The sequence below is a fragment of the Haliaeetus albicilla genome, chromosome 2 (assembly GCF_947461875.1).
Source record: "Haliaeetus albicilla chromosome 2, bHalAlb1.1, whole genome shotgun sequence".
Lineage (NCBI taxonomy): Eukaryota > Metazoa > Chordata > Aves > Accipitriformes > Accipitridae > Haliaeetus > Haliaeetus albicilla.
The window spans coordinates 80,048,214-80,075,266 of record NC_091484.1 but is presented as its reverse complement, the minus strand read 5'-3'; the positions used below and the strand labels follow the sequence as shown (position 1 = coordinate 80,075,266).

The 27,053-nt window shown below is 51.7% G+C and overlaps 2 protein-coding genes across 22 annotated transcripts in view; one reads left to right on the top strand and one right to left on the bottom strand.

The window, feature by feature from the left end:
- The window catches only part of MAP4 (microtubule associated protein 4), a 164,279-nt gene extending 153,660 nt beyond the window's left edge, over positions 1-10,619 (top strand). For 14 of the 17 annotated variants that reach the window (XM_069778471.1, XM_069778464.1, XM_069778465.1 and 11 more), the window contains 2 exons: positions 1,568-1,680; positions 4,922-10,619. In XM_069778471.1, the coding sequence (XP_069634572.1) occupies positions 1,568-1,680; positions 4,922-5,131 (323 nt within the window). In that variant the 3' untranslated portion in view covers positions 5,132-10,619. Of the gene's footprint in view, positions 1-1,567; positions 1,681-4,442; positions 4,621-4,807; positions 4,829-4,921 lie in introns of all 17 variants that reach the window. The other 3 variants (XM_069778474.1, XM_069778467.1, XM_069778468.1) reach the window with 2 other exon arrangements.
- A 923-nt stretch (positions 10,620-11,542) lies between these two features.
- Positions 11,543-27,053, bottom strand: part of DHX30 (DExH-box helicase 30) — a 36,953-nt gene continuing 21,442 nt past the window's right edge. For all 5 annotated transcript variants that reach the window (XM_069778456.1, XM_069778455.1, XM_069778452.1 and 2 more), the window contains 15 exons: positions 26,158-26,284; positions 25,292-25,441; positions 24,356-24,508; positions 21,980-22,801; positions 20,695-20,773; positions 19,785-19,889; positions 18,498-18,673; positions 17,308-17,514; positions 16,810-16,891; positions 16,098-16,291; positions 15,867-16,026; positions 15,399-15,556; positions 14,821-14,924; positions 14,510-14,649; positions 11,543-13,783 (listed from right to left, as the gene is read on the bottom strand). In XM_069778456.1, coding sequence (XP_069634557.1) covers positions 13,548-13,783; positions 14,510-14,649; positions 14,821-14,924; positions 15,399-15,556; positions 15,867-16,026; positions 16,098-16,291; positions 16,810-16,891; positions 17,308-17,514; positions 18,498-18,673; positions 19,785-19,889; positions 20,695-20,773; positions 21,980-22,801; positions 24,356-24,508; positions 25,292-25,441; positions 26,158-26,284 — 2,893 coding nt within the window. In that variant the 3' untranslated portion in view covers positions 11,543-13,547. The remainder of the gene's footprint in view (positions 13,784-14,509; positions 14,650-14,820; positions 14,925-15,398; positions 15,557-15,866; positions 16,027-16,097; positions 16,292-16,809; positions 16,892-17,307; positions 17,515-18,497; positions 18,674-19,784; positions 19,890-20,694; positions 20,774-21,979; positions 22,802-24,355; positions 24,509-25,291; positions 25,442-26,157; positions 26,285-27,053) is intronic.

Below are 27,053 nucleotides of genomic sequence, written 5' to 3'. Positions count from 1 at the left end.
TTTGGCTCTTTAATGACATATTATGGGGTGAGTGGGCAGGAATTATTTGCTCCCCACTGAGAACACAGCAATTACTCTGTGTGAATTCCTGCAAATCTCGGGTTTCCTAACCAAGCAATGACAAGGCCACTGCTCAGTGGAGCACAGGCAGATCTTGAGTTCAAGGTACTGTGGCTGTAGGGAGATTGTTTGAACTGTACCTTTGTAACATCCTGAAGTACAGTCAGTTCACTGACTTTTGCTGGTTTGTCTGTATCTGAGGACATTTATCTGCACAGGAAAACTCATGGCAGTCAAACATCTGTGCACGAGGGACAAAGTTCACTGACCAAAGCTGCAAACAAATACTACAAGCTTGTCTTTGTCTGCTCCTGGGAGTTTCCTGCACCCTCTCTGCCAGCCTGTTAGGTTGAAAGCAGTCCAACCTTATACACCGAGCACCACGGTTCAATGCCTCAAAGCGCGCTCCTGCTTTGAGAACATGGTGCCACAAACATGACCTCTGTTTATTCAGTGCTCTGTAATAACAAGCTGTGTGTGACAATAACTGCTCTTGTCCAGGGCTGATTAAAGCAGAATAATCCATCCATCTGTTGTCAGATGTTTTAACTGATTTTGTTAGACCAAATCAGTTGGCTCCCATCATTGGCCATGCCAAGCTTCCAGAGTGCTGAGGACTGAGTATTTAATGATGTCACTGGGAAGCAAAGTTGTGCTTAGCAATACTTAAATAGTTTTTTTGAGAAACCTGCTGGAATGTGGACTGCACATATAGTCTTATATATTAATGGGAACTGCAGTATTCTAAATCTAGGAAAATCTTGCTGGAAAGGTACAGTTGTTTTTCTGACCTTCAGGTTCTCCTGAACCTGGTGTCCATCCAGTTCCCATGCTTGGCTTCTCCCCGCCTGCATGGCTGCCTCCTGAGTAGTTCAAGCAGTGGCATGTGGGTTTGTGTGTCGGGGAGGGAGCTGTCGGTCCAGGCAGTCAAACAACTGCCAGTGGTGGAGTAGGAGCAGGAACGGATAACAAGCAAAGGAAGGCAGTTAATGAAAAGGAGCAGAACGTGTCCCGACACTGACGACTACGCAGATGGGCTGAGCTGGCAGAGACCTTGGCAAGGGACACAGATAGGAGTGGGCAGCTGGTATTAGCCATCAAAAACGCACCAGCGTGGGATCGGGTGGAAGTGGCATTTCACACCTCTGCTAGGGGAGCCAGATTCACGAGCAGATCCAGTGAGGCAGTTGGCATGCGGATATCTTCCAGCCTGTCTGTCTGGACTTGTGGAGTTCCCCAGCTGAGGGTACCTCCAGGGCTTTGCCGTGCAGCCCTGCTTGCTTTGCAGTGTTGCTTGGCCTGCACAGGTGCAGATCACCAACTTTGATCTTGCTGTTTTTTAAACTGAACCTTAACTGGAAAGAGAAGGTATTATTGGTTCCTGTCCCGCCTCCAAAGTACATTGGGTCCCCAGTGGTTCCTCAGTGGGGGCTGGGAAGGGGACAGAACTTGGGTGGGACTGTTCTGGAGGCATTAATAAACTCACTCCTACACAATCTTGTTCTAGGGGGAGGAGATGTCAAAATTGAGAACCAGAAGCTGAACTTCAAGGAGAAGGCCCAAGCCAAAGTGGGTTCTCTGGACAATGTGGGACACTTGCCCGCGGGAGGAACCGTGAAGGTGGGTGCAGGAAGCTCTGGCACATCAGGGTAGGGTTTAAATTTGGTGGTTCTTGTCCTGCTGTTGATGTAGTGCAGCTTCTCCACCCCCAGCCTTTTATAGCCATGTTTTATAGGCTCTATTGTGAACCCCAGGAGTAAGTATGAGTTGAAGAGGAGAGAGAGCTATGAACCACCTCAGTGGCCTGCCTGAATGGGCTCCCTGCTAGGTGTTACTCAGAGGGCTTGTACTGCCCAATTGCATCCTTACTCTAAGAGTCTGAGAGCAGGGATCACTCTGTAAGCTATAAGCCCGTCAGAGAAGCTGCCTGTGGCCCTTTCCTGCTTTTCCCTCTGGTAAAGCTGGTGAGATCAAAGTGCTCTGTGCTGGGAGATAGCACCTTGCAGCTCTCAGGAGCACTTATCAGCCCTTAACTTGTACTGCAGCCCAGCCCAAAGGCCCTTTCTTTGAGGATAAGAAAAGATTGTTGCGCTCTCATTGCTGTGATTCAGCGCTTCTCCCCATGAGAACATAAACTGTCCCCAGCCTTGGCTCTGCAAATTGCAGGTCTTGCTACAGCAATGCGACATCTGTGCTGAGGGGAGGGAAATTACCCCCGCTTGAATGACCAAGTGATGAATGTGTGGGCTTGACCTATCACGCCACATAATGATTAGAGCAGTGCCAGGGATTATGTTTAGGTAGTCACTAGTGCTGGGGCTTTTATGTGAAACACCGCTGCTTCTGAATTGGCTGGTAGTGCCGGAAGTGGAGAAAACAATCCTGTGCTCTGGCATCAGAACTGTTAAAATATGACTTAGTCTTTGCCCCCAGCAGGATAGACAGACGGAGGAGAAGAAACCCCTTCTAAACACTGAGTTCCCTTGGTTGTCCCAGCATTGTTTTGTTTGAGCACTTTTGTGTTGTGGAAGGGTTTAGAGTTCAGCCAGCTCGAGCTATTGTGTTAAATGCCGTGTGAATTTGAAAGAAATAATCCCTGTCCTAAAGAGCAGATCACGCAGCAGAATTCACAAGTATATTTAGTATGTGCTTAATCATCCCCATTAAAACAAGGCAAGAGGTGACTGCCAGAATATTTGCTGGGGACATACCAGGACTCTCCTCTCTCCAGTCCTTTATGTAAACTTCAGCCTGGCAAATCGGGGCTCAATGAAAAGCTGAAAGGAACTAGAGAAGCTGCTGGTGTGTTGGTAGGGATAGGGAACTTTCTGTAATGGTGCCTGGCTGTTCCAGTTTACTGGAGCGTCTAGTCCGTATACCAGTGCTATTTGCTGGTAACTAGGGTTTTCACTGAAGTTCTAAAATCTTACCAGTTGAGAATTAGTGTGGGGGTTGGTTTGGTTTGGGGTTTTTTTAGTATTTTCCCCCCATCTCCATGGGTGCGAAGAGCCTCTGTTGATGATGCTCTCATCCAGTATTTTTGGGGGCTCTAATATTCAGCCTTGCAATACAGAGGCCAAATCAGTTCCCTGTTGTGTCCCACAGATTTCAGCCAGTGCTGTTGTCACAGAAGGGGCAGGTGGCACTTCGGGGCTGGCACCCACGTGCAAAAGGGCTGGCTGCTCTGGCTCAGCTACCCCCTGCAGCTCTCGTGGAGGTGTGGGGATCATCCAGGTCCCTGTAGTTCCTGCAAGATATCAGTGTTGCTGTCAGTTCATGGATGGGAATTTGGACCCCAAAAGGAAGGCCAGGTGGTTTTGCTGCTTGTTGAGTAAGCAGGTCCAGAGCCAGTGCAGGGCTGTCTCGCATTGCTACCTGGGCTGCAGGGAGAGGGCCTGACTTAGTCTTGAGAAGACTGCAGCAGCCTTATTCCCTGCAGATGAGACTTTGTGGGGCAAGGGCACGGGGTGAGAGCAGAGCTGCTTTGGACCGGAGGGTGCCACCCCCTCCCTGTACTCTTCCCTACTGAATGTGGCAGCAAGGGGATGTCCTGGCTGGATGGGTTGCCCCTTCCCAGAGCTGGGCTGGTCCAACGTGGCATCTTCTCTGCTTGCTGTGCCCTGCAGCATTGGTGGTGTCTGAATGTCTTTCCAAGCAACTCTGCAGTACTCTCAGCAGGCTCCCACCAGCCTATTAGTCTCTCCCCTAACGGCAGTAGGACTTCACTCTTCTCCAAGGCTAGTAGAAGTTGGTGACTCCAGGTGGGATGCCCAGCTATGGTAGGAGAACAGAGCAGGACAGCGTCTTCTCTAAAGACTGCACTCTCAGTTCATAGTCCAGCATCAAGTGAGGATGAGGTCCTTGGTGCAAACTTGGTCTTCCTGCTTTGGGATCCACTGTGTATTCTTTGGGTCTGGTATATAAATGTGTCCCCAAATAACAGAGGCTGCTTCACTGCAATGTACCCAAACCACCTGCTTGCTTTTGACCCTGTAGCGCTCTGCTTTAGTCCTGTCAATGTGCCTTGGCTCTCCTCTGTCACCAGGGCATTACAGGCATGTGTTTGGGGAGAGGGTGCTGGGCTCTGGACCCTGCGGTCGGGCCCATGGTGCCCGTGTTCGGACAAGCTGGCAGGGAGTGGTGCGGGGCCGATGGCTCTGCGGGGGACCAAAGCGCTGCAAGAAGCTGGAAAGCTGGTCAGGACGGCGGCTTCCCGGGGAGCAGAGGGGCTGCTGCCCCGCTTCCGAACACCCCCTCATCCCTGCGTGTGTCTTGGCAGCTGGGGAGGGCGGAGGGGGCTCTGGGAACCCGCACTTCACCCACCCCCCCATCTTCTATTGACTCGTCCCTGTCGTCCTCCCCACCCCGTTGTCTCATTGTAGGCTGAGGGGAGCGTGGAGCCAGGGCAGCTCCCGCCAGCCCCTCAGAACGGAGAGGTGACAGCGGCCCAGGCAGGCAGTGAGATGCGGGAGAATGGCGTAGGGCCGGCAGTGCCCACTGCCCTGAGCGGTGGTGACCAAAGGGAAATTCAGAGCTTCGAGACTCAGATACAAGAAACAAGTAAGTGCCTGCGCCTTCTCTCTATGCACTCTGCCGGGTGGGTTGGGGAGAGCACTGCAGCAGGGCAGAGCAGCCGCCCCTGGGCACTGGTCACACCGCTGTAATCTGAACGTTGAACTGTTTGTATCGATGTCTGTAGGGTTTTTCTGCCTTTTTTTAATTCAGAAAATTGCCTTTTATTTTCCAGGCATCTAATGATGACATTATGGTATCGTCTTCCATTCCCCTCCTGTCCCCTCTCTCCTCCTCCTCTTTCCTCCTCCTGCCCTTCCCCTTCTCACCTGCCCTTGTGTCGCTGCAGATTGAATCTCACAAGCTGACGTTCCGTGAGAAGGCCAAGGCTCGAACAGACCACGGAGCGGAAATCGTCGTCTCCAAACCCCCCAACCTTTCCAGCAGCACTTCCCCCTGGCGTAGCACATCCGTCAGCGAGAGCCTGGGCTCAGTCGCCTCCTTGTCACCGCTGCAACAGCCAGCTCCCCTTGCAGCGCTTTCTCAGCAAGGCTTGTGACCCCTCCCAGCCCCGTCTCCCACGTGCTCCCCAGAGTAACGCAGCTTGGCTCTCTTAACCCGGCGTCTGGCTTTAGATGGGAAGGGGACAGTGTTTAGCAGGGCTAGCGTCCCTTTTGGCCGCGCTGACTCCTCGAAGCATCCTGGAGGCTCGCCCCTGCCCGAGCATGCCGGGCTCTGGTGGTCCCTTCTTGGCTGGAAAGGGCTTCCTTCCCTCTCCACGCCTCATCCCTTTTGCTTTTAGGGGGATACTAGAGTGGGCGTTAGTGTCATGTGTCGAGAACGGGCATCTAGTGACTTCCAGGCTGTGCCTCGCTGTCCCGAGCAGTGGGGAGACGCACACCAAGCCTGGGCGGCGGGTGGCTGGGTGGGAGCACGCCAACACTGCTGGTGGCTGAAGCCAGGCCAGAGTTAATAGGGATAAGCTGTGATCTTTCTTTCTGTCTTTTTTTAAAAAAACCCAACTTTTTCCTCCTTGCCGCTTCAGTTTCTGCTGATCCTGTTTGATGATGATATATATTATACACACACGTTAGGCTGTTTTAACTGTTGACTTTAACCTTTTATTCTTTGTGACGATGTGTTGATGATTTATTGTGCTACAAACCCATGCTAAGTTTCCTTTTCTCTTTCCTTCTTTTCCTAACCGTAGGAGAGTAGAGACATTAACTGCTGCTGCAGTGCTGGCTTCTTATTGACATATCCAGCAATTGTAACTCTTTCGTTGTTGTTTGGGTTTGTTTGGGGTTTTTTTTTTTTAATATTTTAAAACGATGGAGCAAATTCATGGGATTAAGCCATGTCTGAAATGAAAGGCACAAGAATGTGTTAAAGGAAAACTTGCTGTAACAGATCAGATGAAGCCTGTGTTGACTGCAACGAGACGTGTTGAATCGATGCTCGTAAAACCTCCTGCAGGGCCAAACCACCAGCTCTGGAGGATGCCTAGGACCTTCTGCGCATTAGCAAGGCAAAGACGGTTTATTTATTAACTTGCACAGCCAAAGCCCTGGGATTTTACCTTTTTTTCAGCCAGGGCCTGAGGTCTGGAGGAAAGGCAGGAGGCTGCTTTCGCGGTGGAGTTGCAGGTTAACGCAGGCCGTGAGTTCCAAGGCAAAAGCAGGTCTGTGGTGTGCGTGTGTGTTGTTTTAACAGAGGCTGATGTATGGGTAACCGTATTGTCAGGCTGAGCAAGTCTGGTGGGAGGCCGAGGTGGGGAAGAAGGGAAAAGCTGCCTCTCACCCCAGGCGTGAGGCAGGGGTAGCAGAAGGTCTGTGGAGGGCTGGGAGGGAGGCAGAGCTCTTGGCTGGGGCAGGGGAGGCAGGTTTCTTATGCCAGGGAGTTGCAGCTCTGACTAGGAAGGAGATTGACCTACTCTTTGAGGTGTGAGCTCCTCGTTTCATGTTGCAAATGACACTAAAGAAATTAAATGTAAATAAATGGAAAAAAAAAAGTGTTCTTGGGTCGTCAAACTAATTTAAAGAAAAAAAAAAAAAAAGTGGAATAACAAAACACTGGGATCAAAGTGAACTGAACCAGGCCTGTGCTAAGGGGGGGCTGTTCAAGGAGGGGACAGAGGGAAGCCTGCAGCTTCTCATGCTTGTGGGAATATTTCTTTGGGAAGCCGACAATGACACGATAACCCGGAATCTGTATTTACACACAAAGATTCTTATTGCACTTGTATTTTTTATATTAAAGTTTGCATGATTTCTAATAAAATGGCATTAAAATGTACTAGTTTGCATCAAAGTCGTCTGCTAGTTTCATAAGTGCTTTTTCCTCTGAATACAAATTTAAATAAGCAATGCAGATTTGCACCTGAAAGGGGCGGTTATATATACCCTAGAAAACTCCCAGTGCTTCCCTTCCTTCTCTTCTCCCTCCTCCTCCTCCTCCCCACCTCTCCCATCCCCTCTGTGCCACGTTCACCTAATCCCAAACTGGGGAAGGCGGCCGAGCCGGTCGCTCCCTGCCCTCGTGTTGTGCGTGCTGCTGCTGCGTGGCCTCGTGTTCACCGCTGCCGAGGCCGTCCCTGGAGGAGCCAGCACTAACCCTCCGGGCCCTCTCACTCTCCTCCTGTGTGGCCGGCTCTGCAGAGAGAAAAGCTGGAGATGGGGAAGGGGTCGGAAACCTCATTTCTCAAGAGAGCGGAGCTGTGTTGTGATGCTTGAACCCCTCCAGCCCTGGTTCCGTGGCCTGTGATGGTGCTGCCTCCAACCACCCGTTCACCTGCATGCTGCCCTCCGGTATATATCACTGCCCCTTCGCTGATGCTTCCTTCTTTCTCTTACTGCTAAATTCTAAACACCAGCTTGATCTTGTCAATCTTGGGTGGGTTGGTTGGTTTTTTTTTTTCCCAACACTTGAGGGCAAGTTTGGAGGAGAGGGACTGAGAGGAGAGCAGGCTGATCCCTTCAGCAGGAGAAGGCAGGGGCTGTGCTTCCCGGAGCAGTAACATCGGATCTGCTCCAAGCCAGGGCAGGCAGGGCTGCGCAGGCGGCTGCGGGAGGGCAGGCAGGAGCTGTCGAGAGGGTCCTGTGCCCGCAAGGTGTGCGCGGAGCCCTGCTTCCCTGCCTGCGAAAGGCAAAATGCTGGCTGGTGGCGGGATGAAGCCGATCTCTGGCCTCACCAGCCGGGCAGGGAAGCTGGGAAGTTTGTTTGTGCCTGTGGGCAGCGGCAGGGAACCAGCCGGAGGTGTGGATGGCAGAGTCCAGTGGTGTTTGTGGTTAACCAAAGAGGAGGTGGTAGCTGAAATGTCGGGTTCCTTGTGCTGCTCTGCCCTGGGCGCTCTCGGGGTGAGATGCCCGGGCAGAGGGAGGCAGCTGGGTCCTGGTCTTGGTTCAGGTGCTGCAGGAGGAAGGCAAGTGGCAACATTGCACTTTATCTTCTGAGATTGCAAAAAAATAAAAAGGCAAGCAAACCCCTAAGCTCCTGCAAAGGGACAGTAGTGCCACCTTCTCTCCCTGCATTGCTTTTATCTGATTTATTGACTGCTTGGCAGTCTTAGATAAGGCTTTCATGTCTGCATATGGTTGCAGCGGCATTCAGGCCTGTCTCTGAACATGCACAAACCTTCCCAGACTCTCACATGGTTCAGCTGAACACTAACCGACCGACCTGTGCTTCTGTGCCACTTTCTCTAACACTTGTTGTGCCTGTGTTTAGCTGACAAACTAAATCTGGATACACTAGTTTGGTGTGTTTTTTCTAGGACAGCTTCAGTTTTAATACGGAGTTTTGTTTTTGGGTTGTTTTTTTTTTTTATTTTATTTTAAGGAAACGACTGTACATATTGCTAGCCTGGGAAGAGAGCCATGTGTGGTGAAAATGACTTTAGTTTCCTATCTGGAGAGGTGGGAGTGAGCTGGTTAGCGCTGAGACCTTAAATGAAGATGACAGAGAAGCTGCTGGCTGGCTAAGTGCCTGCCCAGCTGGGCAGAGCAGGGGAAGGAGCTGCGTTCGCTGTTGGCTTGATCTAGGGCTAGAGGTAGCACATTCTCTTGGGAAAAATGAGTTGTGGTCTGAATTAGATGCAACTTGAATGTACACGTTCCTGTCCCGAGATGCCTCCCGTGGGTCCTGGCTTTCTCTGCAGCTGCGTTTGGCGTGACTCTGCTCCGGGGGAAGACAGCGTGGGGGAGAGGGGAGGGCTGGGGTGGCCAGAGCAGCCTGGGGGCTTTGGTGAGCTGGGCGCTGGTGGGCTCGGTCCCCGCTGGATGGGGCGCAGAGGCAGCGTGGGCAACACTCGGGCTCCGGGCGTGCTGGAGCCTGCTCCTGCCTTGGGCAAGATGCTTAGCAAAGACCTTTTGTAAGCTCGTGGTCAGGGTGAGCGTTGATTTGGAGGTGTCTGAGCTGCTGAAGTGATGAGAAAGCCGTGCAGGCTGCGGGCAGGGGATGCGGTGCAGCGGGAAGGGCTGGGTGGGAGCTCCTTTCTGGCAGGCGCTGGGGTCCCTCCCTGGCTGCCAGCATTTGTGCTCTGGTGGAGGAGGTGGCTTCCCCATGGCCTGGGCTGCTCAGGTGCTGTCCTGTCTGCTGGGGCCTGGTGTCTCCCTGCATATCAGTGGCATATACAGTTACTTTGGGGCTTTTTATACTGTTAAACAAAAAGTACAGTCAAGTAACCAATTTTGTGGGCTTGAGGCCACAGGAGCAGGAGGCCGGGAGCCGCGGCAGCTTTGCTGCTGTCCCCAGCACGCGCCTCCCCTTGGGTCGGAGTCCTGACCGCAAACTGAATGTAGTTTTCTATGCTGACCCTCGCTGTTGTCCCCCTGCATAGTGTCGGTGTGTGAATGGGGCTCTAGGACCCTCGTGTGTTTGTGTTATTTAGGCAGAATTTCTAGTTTTCTTGGAACAGGGCAGGAGCTTGACATCGGTGACATCTTTGGGGGGTGACAGGGGCTCCTGTGTCCTCCTTGTATGTGGAAGGAGGAGGTGGCTGAGCGTCTCCTGAGCTGGTCATGGCTGTTCAACGCTGCCCCTGCAAAAGGCCAAGTGGCCGTAGCTGTTGGGAGGTCAGCAGCCTCCAGGCTTGGGAGAAACATCACCGAAAAGCCCTTCTTGTCTGGAGCAGCCTGCAGGTGGGGTGGAAAACTGCTCCAGGAGGCAGCAGCAGAAAGCGTGCTCAGGCTCTCCTTCCTCCTCACCACTTGAAATCCAGCTAGAGTAAGCCTTTGCCTTTCAAATCTCCCTCATGCGAGTGTCGCTGGCCACCAGCTGGTGTCTAGAGTAAGAGATCAGACACGAGACTCGCACCTGTTGTGATCATCCCACCCCAGCATTCAGCATTGCCTGCAGCTTCGATTACCCCGTAACATAGGTACGAGTAACAACATAGTGGGGGAAACGACCGCGTGGAGGGGTTGGACTGAGAGGACAGCGTGGCTGGAGACAAGGGCTCGGGGCACAGGGCCCGGGAGGGCTGATCCTGGTGCTCGGCCCCCTCTGTGGTCTCGGGAAGTCACTTAACGTCTCTGCCTCAGTTTCCCCATCAACAAGATGGGGATGATATTACTTACCTCACTGGGTTGTTGTGAGGAGTGAGCAGTGTGTAAAGTGTTCTCTAAATGTGATGTATTATTATTATTTTGTGTTATAGGATTATTCAGTGGCAGCACCGTCTCCTCTGTGCAGGTGGGTGCACCGCGCTGCCTGAGGAGGGGGGTGCAGCCAGCGCCGGCTGCTGGGGCAAGTGACATGGCTGTAGCTGTACTGTAGTGGGGTGGTGCTGAGGGGAGGGAGGTGAGGGCTGGCGGCGGGGGGGGAAGGTTAGTGCATGGGTGTAAGGCCTGAGACAACAGCTCTGTGGGTGGGGGGGCTGGGGCAGAGCCCCTCCTGCCTTGGAGTGAATTCATACTGGTTTGCTTCTGCCTTTCTGTCTTGCCCTCCTGTGAGGGGCTGTAAGACTGTCGTCTCCTTAGCAACATTTCCTGACTTGATGTTGTGATTCTTACTATTGTAAAGGGTTGAAATAAAGCTTCTAGATGTTCCTCCTCAGCATGGGTGTGAGTTTGTGGGGATGGTGGGAAGGCTGGGCCTGGGAGGGGGTGGCACCTGATGTCCTGGTGGTGGCAGAGGAAGCCGTGCAGAAAGACAAGGGGAAGGAATTTTGTTGTCTCTGATGCCTTCAACCAGGGGCAAGTGCCCCCTGCGCTGCCTGGGCTCAGCAGGGAGGGGGGTGCTGGGCTGACACCAGGCACCTGCTGTCCCCCCCCCCCAGGCCAAGGTGAGCCCTTGGTGCCTGTGAACAGAGCACCACAGCTGGTACAGCCAGCAGGCAGAGCTGCTGGCACACACACCCTTTGGCTTGGCACCCACCTGGGCATTTCTTCCTTCTCCCCATCCCACCAGGCTCCTCTTTGAGCAGTGGCCAAGCCCAGCTCCAGCGCAAGCGCAAGGTCCCAGACACAACTGTGACTAAAGGGGGCAGCCCTGAGGCAGCTGCCCCCCTGCCTGTTCTTAAAACCAGAAAGGTTTTCTACCTTGTCTGGAGCAGGATGCGCACTCAGGCTGGACTGGGCCTGAGAGCCCAAACAGCTGTGCCCCTGCCCAGGTTTTGTCCCACAGCCCCTGGCCCCCTCCAGAGGCTTCACCCACATCCCTGTGCCTGGAGCAGCAGCAGCCAGCTCCTGTCCCTCTTCCCCACAGCTGCCGTGGTTCCCCCCAGGGAAACACAGCACCAAGTGCTCCTGGTGCCTCTGGGCCCTGACAGCTGCCTGGGGGGACAGCTGTGACCCCCCCCCCCCTCAGCTCACCTCTGGCTCCTGAAGGCTTTAACTGAGAGCAGGTTCACCACTCCCAGCTGAGGAAGAGCAGCCCCACAACAAAGAGCAAGAAAATAACAAGCTTCAGACTTCACTCAGCTGTTAAAAATAAATGAATAGGAAAGAAAGAATGAAGAGGACAGAGGCAGTTACTACTCTATCCCTTTTTATTGTCTTTAATCTATGTTGTAAAAAGATCCAGTATCACATAACAGCCACTGAAGTATCCCAATATCACACTAGTTCTGAACCATTTAGACAATAGCTTAGTCTTTTTTTTTTTTTTTGTCTTTTTTTTTTTTTTTAAACCTGCTGGAAGGGAAAACCATACTGCCCATTATACAGGCCAAAAGAAACAAACACTGGTCAAATAATAGTGACAACCTCAAGCAAGTGAAATGAAGATGAAAAGTTTTGCATGAACACAGGCTGCAGGACGCCGAGGGCCCCGCACTGCCTCATCCACCATGGCCCCAGGGAGCTGAGCCAGGAGGCTCAGGACCAGGAACGCCTCCAGCCCCGGCTCCCACCGCTGGAGTTGGCCACCAGTCCCCCCTCAGCCCCCCGCCCTTGTGCTTTTCGCCCACAGCCACTGGAGCTGGGGGGCTCCCACACACCCCCCACAACAGTACATCAGCTCAGGTGGCAGAGGCCACAGCTCCATTTAATTAAAGCCCATGACAAGTAAACTAAATCGTAGTAGAGAACAACTAGGAGAACCAAACAGCGGCCCCCGAGGAAGGCGGCTCCTGTCCCGAGCGCGGAGCAGACGCTGCCGGGCAGGAACGCCTTTGCCATCGTTCCTGTGTGCAGAAACGGCCTCGCACCGGCGCTCGGCTGTCTTGTTTCTGCCACTTCCATTACCCAGCGGAGCGCACTCCGGCTGGCACGGTCAAACCTCGCCTTGATTTCAGATACAAAGAGCGTAAGAAACCATGAATAAAAACAAATGATCCCAGGCCCTGCGACTGCCTTCTGCTCAGCTGCTGGGCAAAGCAGCAGCCGCCCCTCCCTCCAGCACCATTCGCAGCCCCGCAACGCTTCGACCCCGTGAGGGCACAACCCTTTAGCTACCGCCCACCGCCTCCAAACTGAGTGTGAAGTACCTGTTCCTCTCTGGCACTGTCCAGCCCGAGGGCTCACATGCATTACAAACAATAACGAAGCCTCACAACAGCCCTGTGAGGTAGGTCACTGTCTTCATTTGACAGGGAATCCAAGGCAAAGCTGGGATTAAACTCCAGATTTCTCATTTAATGCTGTGCCTGTCACAATCCTCCTTCCACAGAAATATGGTCCCTGTTCATAGAAAACAAAGAATTTTGTGCCTATGCTCCTGGCTTCCCGCAGGAGAAAGCGCTCACAGGCAGACTGGCATCTACAATCACATCCTGTGTTGCACAAGTTACAGGGATCCGGCCTCCTTGACGTAGGGAGAACAAGAAATTAAAAATAATAAAAAAATAATAACAACGCAAGAGGACAAAAAGTACAGGCAGATCAGGAACGACAAGTCACATCTCACACTCATAACGCCACAACTGTGCTCGCGCTGTGGGGTGGCAGGGCCCCGCTGCGAGGCTCGGAGATCCCACGTGGAATGTCACGTCCGGCGCCTTCAGGGCTTCCTCCCCTCCGACGTCATCCTCGGGGCACCCGGCGCGGGGAGAGTGAAGACAACATCGATCACCACCCTGCACCAGAGCTGCTGGATCCACGCTCTGCCCAGCCCCGGCCCCCGGAGCAGGCACAGCCGCAAAGCCAAGACATCCATCCTCCTCTTGAGCCCAGAGTAGCTCTCGCACCAGAGCTGCTCCAGCCCGGCCCTGTGGGGATGGGGCAGAGGAGGGCCCGCAGCTGCTGTGTCCTTGCTTTCCAGTTCAGGGACTGACGCTGTTAAGAGCGGAGGAGGTGGGCGCCCACGAAGCTCGCGTCAGGGTCCATCGGCACTTCCAGTCCATTCCAGGCGGTACTGCGCTGGTTCTTCCTACGCGGTGACCATGCACGGAGCCGACAGCAGGAGATTCAGACAACATTAATCTTCTAGGATGGAGAGAGATGACTTCACAAGGGATAAATAGAACTTTATTTAAATAAACATTTGTGAACATCTTTATACAAATTACAAGTCCCCACACAATCCTCCAGCTCTGCCTAAGCACCAAAGCTGCCAGGAGGGCCTTTGAGCAGATCCACCAGGATGTCGAGCAGCTGGCTGTGCTGGTGGTGCAGGTCCCCAGGGATGGCTGCCATCTCATAGCACAGGCACGTCTCCACCATCTTGGAGAGCGACACACGGAAATCGCGCAGGAGGCGGATGGTGTAGGAGTCTCCCTCCAGCACCAGGAGATCGCTGTCTGTCAGGGAGACTGTTGCTCGCCAGCCATCATCTTAGTGGGAAGAAGAGAGGAGGTGAGAAGCAGGAATGGTGCTGACCTGTTCCAGCCTGCGCTGGCCGCTCGGCCCTCTCCACCACTGTTACCAGAGGCGGCGCAGGTCCTCCCCACGCTCCTTTTAGCCGAGAGTCTGGGGACTCAACTGGGTCAGACAGTTCCCACAAGAGCCAGGCAGCACTCTGACCCATCGCACTGGGATCCTCCCACTGTTTCCCACAGGAGGTGACTGATCGCACAGCCCGTGTGAGCTCAAGGGCTAGAGACCAACTGCAGCACTGCCAAAACCCCACAGGCTAAAGCAACACATCCGCAGGGAGAAGGGCTCGCTCCTCCCCACGCACCAGCCATGGCTGAAGACCAGCCCAACTCCTCATTCCCCAGGGATGAGCCTCCAGGCACAAGCCTGCTCACTCAGCCTGCCTGTGGCTTGGTTTCCTTGTCTCCCTGGAGAGCTACGGCTGAGAACAGCTCACAAATCATTGCCTTTGTGGCCCCATTACAGCAAGACCCAGTCCAAAGCAAGAGGCTTAGAAAGCAAGGGAAGGTAGTTGGCCAAGGGAAGAAGCAGCGCTGATCGCAGAGATCAGGGGTAGCCACCTTGCAGCCCCTCAGACCGTGGTACAGCTGTAGGAGTGGCGTGCCTGGGGTGTCAGGCACAGCAGGAGGAGCCTGCAGCGGCACGAGAGGACGCGTCAACCCTGCAGCTGCTGCGGCACTCACCTCGGACGTGGATATCCGTGTCGGTCATGAGCAGCACGGCCAACGGGTGGACCTGGGAGGAGTCCCGCACAAACACCCCACCATTGGACTTCACTGCCATGAAGTATGTTAGCCAGCGGCTGTACAGCTTGGATGCCTCCCTGCACAGGGGAACAGCTTCGTCAACGACGGGCAGAGATGTGTCGTACTCCGGTACCATCACACGTGTCCGAGGCAGTGCTGGGGTCCTCAGCACACCCAGCTGGTGCTGTGAAGTGCGTGTTGTGGGGTCCCCAGCCTCCCACGGTCACAGACGTACATAGGTCACCCACCTGTTGATTGTTGACTTGTGGAGCAGAACAGTGCCAGCCTTTGTCCGATACGCGTAGCTGTTAGGTTTGAACTTCCCTTGACGGGTCACTTTACCTTGTCTCACCTGAAAGGAGAGGAGCATCTCAAACACCTGCAAAACCGGCAGGCACGGCCCACAAGCAGCCAGCCCGGCTTTCCCCACAACCGTCTCTCCTAAATGTGCAGAGGCAAGTAAGTTCCTCTGCTCGCAGAAGCTCCACTGTGTTAGCAGAGCGCATACGTGGGATGACCAGACCTGGCAGTCACCGAACACCATGCAAAGGCAGCAAACGGGAGGAGGAAGACGCCACCTCAGTGGCTCCCAGACTAAGCTACAAGAACCCAAGCATGGACCTGCACAGGCTGGGGGGGGCAACTCCTCCCGAGGAGGGACCCAGGGACATAGCACTGGAGCAGCAGGCAGAAGCATAGGCAGTCAGCCTGCCTAGGGGACACACTCCAAGAGAGCGCAAGCATCTCTGGCACCTCAACACTTCTCCATGCTACCCGTAGTGACCAGCAAGCCCAGGAGAGCGATGGCAGAGCAGGGAGCCAGTACCTGGATGAGGTTGGGGTAGAGCCCAGCCATAAGGACCCCCTTGACGAGTTCTTCCTCTTCACTGTACTGGTTACATACAGACGATGGCATGGTACAGTCAGACGGGGATGACACCAGGAAGGCTTCGTAGAGGTTCTCAGAGAACTGCTTGACAAGGCCTACAGGGAGGAGACAGTCCCAGGGAATGAGATTCACCCTCTCCTTTGCCCCACTGAATGAAAGAACCTCAGCAGGGCAGCACCAGCTCTGGATTTGGAGGCTCAGCCTTGGCGCTGGGACAGGAGACCTGTCCTGCCTGTGGCCTCCCTGTCACCCAGGGCTACGCCTGCACTCACAAGTGCCAAAGCCAGAACCTGCGCCCAGTCCAGCAGTCACCTGCCCAGTCTACCCCATTTCTGCACCACGTTCTTCACCAGCGCTTCACCCTTTTCAGGGGACAGAGGCGAGAAGCAGGCCTCTGGGACTCACCATTGATGAAGCGAAGGCTGGGGCCATACAGGTAATAGTCCTGCAGGTAGTTATCCCTGGCACGACTGTCTCTGCGTCTCAGCACCTCCTCCCAGCCTGCCACAGCTCTGACAAATGCAAGGTGATCGCTCCCACTCTCCCGGCTCAGAACAGCCTTGGCCTGGAAGACAGACAGACATGTCAGCCCCTTCCCTACCTGCTTTCTACCCTCCTCTAGGAGAGGCTCCTCACCTTGTCCACCTCTGCACGGTTTTGCAGGCTGCTGCTGAAGGGGTCCCGGGTGAGGCAAGAAACGATGACGAGCAGAGGGTGGAGGCAACGGTAGATGGATGCCAAGACAATGGCCTTTGCCAGCCGAGGATCTGTGGAGATCTGGGCAAGGCGTTTGCCCAAAGTGGTGAGGGCTTCTCGCTGGTCCAGCACTCCTGCAACAGAGCCGCCCACGAGGGCGCATCCATCAGCTCCGAGTGGAGCCAAAGTGTGGCCGGTGGCTTTGGGGAGCTGCCAGGAGAACCCACCTACCAGGCTTGCAAGATTTAGTGCAACCTTCAGAAGAGGCACACAGCACAGGTGCCTGCAATAAGCACCCAGAACCTCCCAGGTCTGACTGACCTGAGGCCAAAGAAAAGGCTGTAACACCCAGATGACAATCAACAAGACCCCAGCTATGAACTCCAAATCACAACTTTCCTTCTTTTTCTGTCATCCCCCCCCTTTGTTTTAAACTTTGGGAAGTTCTACCCACTTCTTGAGCAAAGCAGCGTGGGAAACAAAACAGCACCACAACGTGTGTGGTTTGGGAAGTCCCTATCAGCTGCCACCCCTGTCCGGGGACAATCCAGCCCAGTCTGTCCCACAGGATCCTGTGCCAATTCCCACTTCCCCCGTTTAGACAGCAAACATGTTTCCATCACACCCACACCAGGACAGAGCATTAGCTCACCAATCTCCTGCAGCAAGATCACTGCTTCATCCACAGCTTTGATGTCAGGGCTGTCCAGAGCCTTGGACAGAAATTCAACTGCCTGCAACACAGCAGGGGGAAGAGAAAAGAAAAGGAAAAAAAAAAAAAGAAAAAAAAAAAGGGCATGTTTCCCATACAGAAGTGTGGGAGAGCCCTTGGGAGCCCACTGCCCTGCCCCAGGGCCCCACACTGCAACACGGTTCCCTCTTTGTTTGCCTACAGGGATATAAACTCAGCCCTCTCCATTCTTGCAGAGTCTTTTAGACACACTCTGTAATCGAAGCAATCTATACATTTCCTGGTCTTAACTTCCCTAGACAGCACTGCATGTAGGAAAGCAACAACTAAAAGTCATCAGCATCTTGGGTTTTCCCTACTCATGTTTGTGGTCAGATCACATCTCTGGAACTGGCACCAAGCAGGCCACATCCTGCTGGTTCAGTCAGCTGCAGTCTTGCAGGCATGTACTGCGCTTACTGTTTTCTCCGGCATGTGGATCTTGGCCTGAACCACCAGGTTCTCCAGTGGGGTGCGTAGGATCTCTGGAACCTGGTAAGTTGGCATCTTGTCCAGGCGGCTGCGAGGGAAGAGGTGATAGGCAAATCCCGACTGACAGCGGCCAGCACGCCCTCGCCTCTGCACCACATTTGACTTGGACACCCACACCGTTTCCAGGCAGGACACCTAGGAGAAGAAGAATTAGGCATGAATGCTCTCACGGCTCTCTGTCCTGTTTAAATGCAGCTTTCCATCCTGTCCACAGATGCCCAAGACTCCTCATGACTGATCAACCATCCCGCTCAAGGGCAAGGAAAACCTCTCCCACTCTCCTGCATCTTGCAGTGCCAGTCTCTAGCAGGCAGCAGCGTGAAGGCCTGAGCCGCTCAGTGCACAGATGAGACCCTGATGCCATCTGCTGGGCACCTGCCTCGGCCCCGCACCACTGCGCTCCCCAGGGGCTCATCCCACTGCCCCGCTAAAGGTTGTTTTTAAACTAGAACTGTTCCAAGGTGTGAATTGCCACCTGGCCCTGTAAGATGTTCTAGCACTGGGAGGGGAAGGGGCAGCAGTATACAGCCAGAATCCCTTCTTCCAAGAGCAACAGTGGCACCGCTGCCTTCACGTTGTTACAAAAGCATACACACAAGAGCCTTCGCAGGGCCCAACACCACCAGAAACGTGGCCTCAGAGCAGTGTAAACCCCCTCCCCTTAAAGCTGACTAACAAGCTACGGCATTGGGTTCAAGATAGCGTCAAACGAGAGCAGTACCTAATAGGTCAGAGCTGCCCTGCTTTGGCTAGAAAGAGATTTACGATGAAATCATAGAAAAAGGCAGAAAGCAAATGGAAAAGTTACAGATGGTAGATGGTGTAACAGAGAGATGGGAGGGAGTAGGATTGGCCTTAAATTTCTTTGAAGACACCAGACTTTTGCCTGTTCAGCAGAAGTCGATGAGGAGCCTGGCAGAGAGCTTGGTAAAGGCAAACACTCTCTGGGTGATGAGTCAAACACTCTGTCCCCAAACAGGGACACAGTGCCAGTACCCTAGGGGCCAAATGGGAAGCAGCTCTATCATCCCATTAATGGCATCTTGAATCTTCCTCTGAGAACATCCATTATCTCCAGTACATCCCAAATGCACTTAGAGGCAAGAAAGCATCAGTACCTTGGTCTTCAGGTCATAACGTTCCTCCTTGTGCGTGCCACTGTCCACCACATGCACAATGTCATTGATGGTGATGGAGGTCTCAGCGATGTTGGTGGCCAGGACAATCTTCCTGACGCCAGGTGGAGGCCGCTGGAATATGTTTTGCTGGTCCATCATGGGGATGTTGGAGTGCACTAGGAAATAAAACCAGAGTCAGTCCAGCCCTGCTGAGCTGCTTCACAGTACAAGGCCAAGGTGGGCAGAGATTCTCAGCCTTCTTGTACCATCACCTCCCGCTTCCAGAAATGGGGACACCACTTGTAAGTGTTCATTGTCAGTAGTTTCCTGCCAGCCAGACCCCAGGAAAAAAAAAAAAAAAAAAAAAAAAAATTCCACACATCATTAGGGAAGGCCTCATTTCAGTTGCTTCAACCTATGGCTCAACATCAGCAGGAGCTCTGGTCACCTCCCGCCCCAGAGAGGCTAATGGCACCACCAGAACATCCCTGGGCCCCATGCAGAAGTCCCACTCCCTGCCACAGTCCAGTTTTGCAGCTCCCCCTTTTCAAAAGGCCGATGGGGCATCCTCATTGTCATTTGGTTTCACTTGGTCAAAAATGGTTATCAGCAAGGGCCTGTAACTCTTCTATATCACATATTTGCCCTATTACAGATCAGTGATGCGGAGAAATTCCCAGCAACCGCACGGAACAGCAGGGGAGCACAAGAACATGCAGTTTTCACAAAAGAACACCTGCATTTATTAGCAACTGAGCCGCTCAAAGTTGTGCTCCTGGCTGGCCTTATTTGACACTGAATGGGGAGGGCTGTTAAAAAACAAACAAAAACCCCAACCAAACCAACCCCCAAAACCTTACAGCCTCACAGAGTAATACTGGCTTTTGTTATAAATTTCCCTCCTGGAATACAGAATGTTAAATTCACTAATAAAAGCTGAGCTACAGCGTACATCTCCATCCTGCAAAACAGGGCTTGAAGATCTTTCCTATTTAGGCTCAGCATGCAGCTACAGCAATGCAGAATTTAGCTGTTTCCTCCTTGCCTGATTCTGATTTGCTGGAGGCAAACAGGAAGCCAGTTTCTTTGATCACATACAGGTTTAGATGGCCTCTGCTAGGAGGAGTTATTTGTGTTTAACATGCACAATTACACAACAGGTACGTACATCAGAGCATACAAGCTTGCTCTGTATCAGAGTGCAACTGCTGAAGGGGCTCATCGAGTCAATTGGCCTAGCCATTCCCCTGAATCCTGGGGAGAAAAGGTCTGGCGCTGCCATCTCACCTGGTAAGACGAGGTACCGGCTGTTCTGAGATCCGAGCATCTCTAGCAGGCGCTGCTGCACTCCCTTGATTTCCTGCCAGCCAGGGAGGAAGCAGAGGATCCCACCTTGAAAAGAAGCAAGAGTTCAGAACAAGCAACCTAGAAATTCAAGCACTCTTCCGCAGCTGGAGACACAGAAACTGCTTCTGCTGCACAAAAGGGACACCTGTTATTTCCCCAAGTCCACAGCAACCTTTAGGCCAAGAAACCCAAAGAAAAGTAGGGCCCTGGTCTGTGACGCCCCCTGACAGCTGATCTCTAAGGAAACCTGCATCATACTCATCAAGAACAATGACAGATACAGCCATTATGTGAAGTCAGACCCAGGGGAACGTTTGTCTAGACTTCATACCTGCTATGCTATATCTGCTTCTGTGAGCTCGTTAGGGCAAAGTTTTAAAGCCAGAAAGAAACCAGGCTACCTGTAGTTTGAAGATGAATACCTTCCGCTAGCTCTGAAACACTTAAACCTCTTGAAGTCATCTGAGAGTCCTGCCTTCTTCACAAAAACATCACCTCCCAGGCAAAGATATTTAACAGGGATAGGTCCCCAATACAGAAAAATAACTAAATTGTGCACCTCAAGGTTGTAAATGCTGGAGCACAGACAAGTCTTGCCCTTCACCCCAGAACAGTGGTATCTCAGGAGACTAAGACTGAGACACTAAGGACTCAGATGTTATCTTAGCCAAAGACCCAGAATTAGCTCATGCCACACTGCTCGAGACCACTCAGTTCAACAGGAATCCAAGGTGGCCTTGCAGAAGTCAGGTCAGCATCCTGTTTTCTCTGCAAAGGGTCTGGCCTCTCCAGGGTTCATTTTTTCCTCCCCAGCAAAAGAAAAAAGAGCAAAGGGGCAGGCAGAACCTACCTGGTTCTCCGTGAGCATCAATCTGGAGTACGAGGTCAGTGATCAGATCAAGATCAAGGACACATTCATCATCTGATTGCTGGATAAAACAGGACACATGCAGATAAGTGAGTCACAATCTAGCAGACAGCAGAAAGGCGCACGGCCTCCCAGAGCATCTTCTGGAGAAAGCAAATGCGTGTACTTGGACGGCCTGCCCAGGACTAGGAGCCAGGAACCTCAGGAGCCTGGTTTTGGCTCCATCTGGAACCTGCTCTGGTCACAACTGCTGCCAGTTTCCTCTGCTGTGTAGTGAGAATATAAAGTCCCTTTCCCTTTCTCCAGACTTGGAAGCTAACTGAGTTTTGTGTACCTCTACTGAACAGCATCCAACAAGTAACAAAAATTAACATGAAATTTTGGGGGACAAAACTGTGCCATATGCACCTGGGACTTCAAATCCACCAGGCACAGAGCAGCACCTTTTTTATCTCTCAGTAATTTGGACGTTGTACCTATCAGGCCAGCTTAAAAAGCGCAGATAAAAATCCTAGCCACCACAGAAACAGGGAGACTGCCCTGAAGGCAATGGGACACCCTAAGCAAGTTTGCTGATGATACAAAAGTAGGAGAAGTGGCTGATACACCAGATGGTTGCTCAGCCATAGGGAGGGACCTCTACAGGCTGGAGAAATGGGCTGACAGCTTCTAGCCCAGCAGCCTGGACTAGATGATCTCTAGAGGTCCCTACCAACCTGAACGGTTCTGTGACTCCGTGACCCACAACTGAAGAAAGAACAACCACAGCAAAGACTACACGTCTGAAGGGTCTTTTCCAGAGGAACAGTAAGACTGGTTGCAAAAAGGAGTCATCAGGGAATTCAGTCATGCAGGATGGCGAGCACTTAGGTAACAGACTGCAGTAAGACATAACCATCCCAGTCTCGGATGAGGCTTGCACAGAGTATGCAAACAATCAAGTCTGCACCTATGTATATACATACACAAGTACAATGAGCTGTTAGCTTACTCAAACATAAGATAAGCTTCAGGTTAAAGAGGGACGAAAGTAACTTAGACCCAAATCTGAAGTCATCTTTATCTATCATTTAATCAAAATACTCTGGGATTCTATTAAGCTGACTTTACCTCACAAGGGTTGACATGGAATTAAAGCTAAACAAACGCTGTCCAACAACCACAGAAAAGAGGGACCAGTTCCAGGCCCAAAATCTCCCCTGCTGATATGCCAGAAGGCAGTGCCTCATCCAAGGGAAACAGCTTAAATGCCACACTGCATACCCACCTTGATCTCATAGTGCCGGTGTCGGTGCCGGCCCAGCTTGGCCAAGATCTCCTCCAGATAGTACTCCTTCACTGGGTACATGAAGCCCGGCACCTTGACCACAGGGCAATCCCCAAAGTAATGTGAGAAACGCTGATTGTCTCCTGTGGCACTCATTAAGACCAGGCGCAGGTCAGGGTTGAGCTTCTGGATGCCTTTCAGCAGGATGAGCAGGAAATCAGTGTTGACGTCTCGCTCGTGGACCTCATCAACCACGACGTGGCTGACACCCTCCAGGCTGGGGTTCCCCTGCAGCTTCCGCAGCAGGATGCCCACGGTGCAGAAGAGCAGGGCTCCTCCCCTGGCAGGTGGCTTGCTCTCCAGTCGCACCTGGTAGCCCACGTTCTTCCTCATGTTGGGACCCAACTCCTGTGCCACACGCTGGGCGACCGAGATGGCGCTGATCCTCCTTGGCTGGGTGATCACTACATTGCAGCGGGCGCCACGTCCCTCCAGGATGTAGTGTTCCAGCAGGAGCTGAGGGATCCTCGTGGTTTTCCCACAGCCTGTATCTCCTGCTATTACCACTACAGGGTTCTGCTCGATGGCTGATAGGATGGTGTCCTTGTGAGGATCTACTGGCAGTGGGTGGCTCTCCTGCCACGAGGATCCTCTCCTTTTCCAGAGGGCCAGGAGATTCTGGCTAAGGCGCACTTCCTCTGCTTCCAACATGGGTATGTATGTCTTCCCTGTGATTGCATCACTTATCGCACCAGATTCCTTGCTCAGGTTCATCATGTCATCAGCAATCCGGGGCCTGGATTCCCTGATGTCCACTGGATACTGGGAGAGACGGAGAAAGTTGGCAGGGACAAAAAGATTAGTATCAGTCCTGAGAAGGGCAGAGAGAAACAAGTGCCTGGAACAGACTCAGCCAGACTGGCTTTGCAGTGACCACAAAGCTTTGCCAAAGTCTCCTCAGATTTTAGGTAACTCAGCCACTTTTATCCTGAATTGAGGTTATTTAAAGTGAGAAATAACTTGCACAGCTCCCTGCATTTTCCTCATTGCACCCGCTATCTTAAGAGGGGTATTAGCGCTGATGCCTGAACTGACAGGCACAAAACAGTAACTCAAGCTCTCCAAGTCAGTGGCTATGCTGCATGCAAGTGATGCAATAGCCCCTCAAAGACAACTTTTGGAAACTATCAAGTTACACCACCGCCCTTCTCTCCCTCAGGAAGCCCAGACACGTAACTTGCACAAAACATAAGCATTCAGCTAAGCCAGAAATATTCTGTCTTGGCAAAAGAAAAAACAGAAGTTCCACATCCCACAGGAAGCACTAAAAGGAGCAACAATAGGTCAGGAATCATCTAGAACACAAATCAAAGCATTGGCCCAGATGTTCGCAGGATTAAAAGTTCAGCTACAAATCAGTACTTTTGGATTCAGCCTTACTCAGTCACAAAGCCATCCCTTCCACACATGGTGTGACAGCTCATGTTCGTGTAAGCATAGGAGGCAGACCAAGTTCCTTCAAGATGCTGCTGTTTTTCTAACTTTTCTAGCCCTTGGTTCAGTCACTTACAGCAGGTCAGGCAGAAGTGGCTGCTGTCTTAGGCACAGTCTCGGCTTTCTAGGACATACACTATTGCTTCGTTTACTTTAAATTATCTGTAAGATACTGTAAAGATAGCCCGAGATCTTTACTGTTCAGGCCCAAGAGCACTGCATCAGTGACTTGCCAACTTCGAAACACAGACACTATTTTCAATGACTTCACTAAAGCTATACACATTTGTACCTGAGCTATGCTCAACCTCATCTTACCTTAGCACTAAATCCTGCCTTGACAGTGAATGCTCCTATGGAACCCTGTCTCGGCACTGCTTCAGCTCCCATGGGTGTCTGTTCACCGCTGGTCCACCAGGGAGAGGGATCTCCTGGGTGAAAGCACCACCAGGTGCCTGGGGACTTGCACCTACCACTAAGGTACAATACTGCGAGACACTCCCAAGGGAAATGTGCAAGTACCGGCACCTGGTTCTTGTAAAGCTACAAGGCACAGCCAGAGTTTAATGGAACCAATGCCTGCACAAGGCAGAATCCATAAGCCTACAACAGAGTCTATAAGCAAGCCAAAACTACACTCCGTAACATCCCAAACCAAATAATGCAGACAAACGTCACAGATGCATACAGAGAAGGCCCACTGCCCAGAAAGGGTCTCCATTCCCCAAAGGAGAATCAGCAGAGACTGATTAGTTTTTGTGGCAAACTATCAAGCCATGAATTCCCTCAACATTTTGACATAAAGCTTTCAACCCATGTGCAATTCCAGAAGTTAAAAGGGATGAGCCAAAGGTGATTCTCAGACAGCTGAGCAAGCCTTACATGATTCAGATAGTTCTCAATCTTGCGCAGGGTTGCTTCAGGGACTTTGATGTGGCAGGGTTTCCTCTGGTTCTCACCAAGCTCCCGGAGTGAAGTCATGTTGTACATAGCATGGCTGAGGGGGTTGTTGTTCTTGTCCACCAACCCAAGGCTCTGAAAAGGAAGAGGCAAACAACACTGTCAGACACAACACTGCTGCACACAAAGTGCTGGTGTACGGAGCATGTGGGTCCTACGTGTTCAGATGGGCAAACTCCTTACCCCATATCCCAAATCCATCATTTCCTGCTTTTGCTACAGCAAGAAACAAGACATGATCCCATCTCAACTCTGGTGAAACAGACACACTGGAGCCAGCTGCTACCTGCCCCCAACACAATGCTCACAAGAAGGTCTTACACAGACCCATCAAGGAAAGAGCAGCCACAATTGTATCTGACAAAACCCTCTTGCAAGGGCTGTTAACTCTCTTGCTATAGTCCTGGTATGTTGTGCCAATTCAATAAGTCCTACACTATTTCTTGGACTTCCCCTCTGCTGACTCCAGAGTCTGCAGTGAAACTATTGCAGCAATGTGTCTGGATTAGTCCACCTACAGGAATGAGAAGATCGTCTGTCCTAGTAGACAGCAGCAAGGTGGTCAAGCAAACAGGCTAACACTTCCAGGGTCATTCCTACACATCACTTTGTGAGGGCTCAAAACAAGCAAAACAGCCTTCAAGGGGTCATCACAGATTAGACACTAAATGGGTACAACAGCAGTTTGGACTGAATCCTAAGGTTCCGAAATATGTGTTTATTAAGCATAAAGTCAAAGATCAGAAAGTTTCAGGCATCACCCCATTAGGCTCAAATACAGGAACGCAGGTGCTAGGAGCCTAGACATATAATTCATAGACACATTAGATATGGGATGCAGGAGCCACGTGCAGTTACCTTAAGCTTCTGACAGGCTAGTGCCGCCGCTTTGTTTTCTGCCTCCACCTTGCGACGGCCCTTGGCAGCAAAAGTCATTGGACAGGGCCAGCGGAGCGTGAGCTTGCAGATCTTCGTCTTGGTGCCTACTGTGCGGAACTGCATGTACTCCTAAAGGACACAAACAACATCAGATTTGGAGAGGTGTTAAGAACCTACATAGCTAGGCAGGCATTTTCAAATACATCCCAATATTTCTAAGCAGAGCTTAAATTGTGTTTTGGGTTTTTTGTTTGTTTTGTTTTGTTTTTTTAAACAGTGCACTGGAACAGGTTTACTGCACTGAATTCCACTCCGCCAGCTCACAAGGCACTGGATAAGCAGAAATGAGAGCAGACAACTGTGTGGAGAACATCACTGAGAGCCTATGGGTGGAGCACAGCTACTGTTTGCTAAGCACATGAGGTCTGGAAAGGAGGTGGGTGACACATACCAAGGAGGAGGATCACCAGATACTGGCAGAATTGAGTTGTGGAAAGATTCTGTCAGCACAGAAATTACACATTGCTCCGAGTAACACAAACTTGTGTTTGTTGCAGATATATAGGGAAATGCAAACCTATCACCTTAGAAAATATTCCCCGTCATTCAGATGGCAGCTTCTCTGTTGCACTGGCCTCAAGTAACAACATTCCTCATGCTTCTATTAAGACATTTCCTCAATTCCCACCACAAAGTCTTTTCCTTGCTCTTCAGGCTGATTTTTCTAGGCCTAGTTTTAACTTCCCTTCTCTCCCCAGTTCTCAGCTGCCCAAAAAAAGCGTCCAAACTGATTCTAGTCAGAGTCTTTGAGCTTCGTCCCTGGCAGGGGTCAAACAGCACCTTACCTTGACTGTGGAGGAAGAGGTTGCAATCTGAATCACTTGGGCCAGGAGATTTTTGGGAAGTGGGAACTGTGTCAGGGCACGGATGGCAGTGTTGTCATCTGTCATTTCAATGGAACTCCCTCCTCGGCTAGATGGAAGATGAGAACAGTTTGATATACAAATATCTACTCTGTGCTCAGACCCACCTCACTTCAGGTCTGCTACTGAGGTCTGAAACCAAGTAGTTAAAGGCACAGATAATTTTGGTCATCTGAAAAGTCAAACTGCATCTTGCTACTAAAATCTGTCAGTCACAGAACAGTTACTCCGAGCCCAGTAAAGCCACCTACTAAAAAGCAATCAAACCTTTACACTAGCACTATAAACCAGATAACGTCAACAGAGTTTAACAGATTTAATTAATAAATAAATAATTCTGAATTCAAAGAGCATCCCTAAAAAACAACCACCACCACCAGGTCCTTACTGATGTTACTCCTGTCGACTATTGAAAATCAAAGTTTTGTGCTCATAAAATATGAAGTCAAGCAAACAACCATGGTGACAAAAAAGTGAAGATTTAATATTGCCCTCAAATACCAGGGTGGTCAAAAAAGGTCTAAGCACACACGCACACTTTCTGGGAATGGAAACCTCTTTAGGCATAGAAGAGTAAGAACAGCAGGTAACAAGTAGGCAGCAGCCTATCCAAAGGGCAAGACTCCAGAGAAGATGCCTGTGCATTCCCTTGGAATGATAGCCAGGTACAAGACCACGCTGCCCCACCATTGCTTGCACAGAGAACGGTACAGTAGTCAGCGTTTGGCCCACCTACAGGCCACAGCAGCAACATGGAAAGCTGCAGCTGAACTGTGAGGAACTGCAGGGACGCATCAGCTACGAAGAAAAGTCTCTCT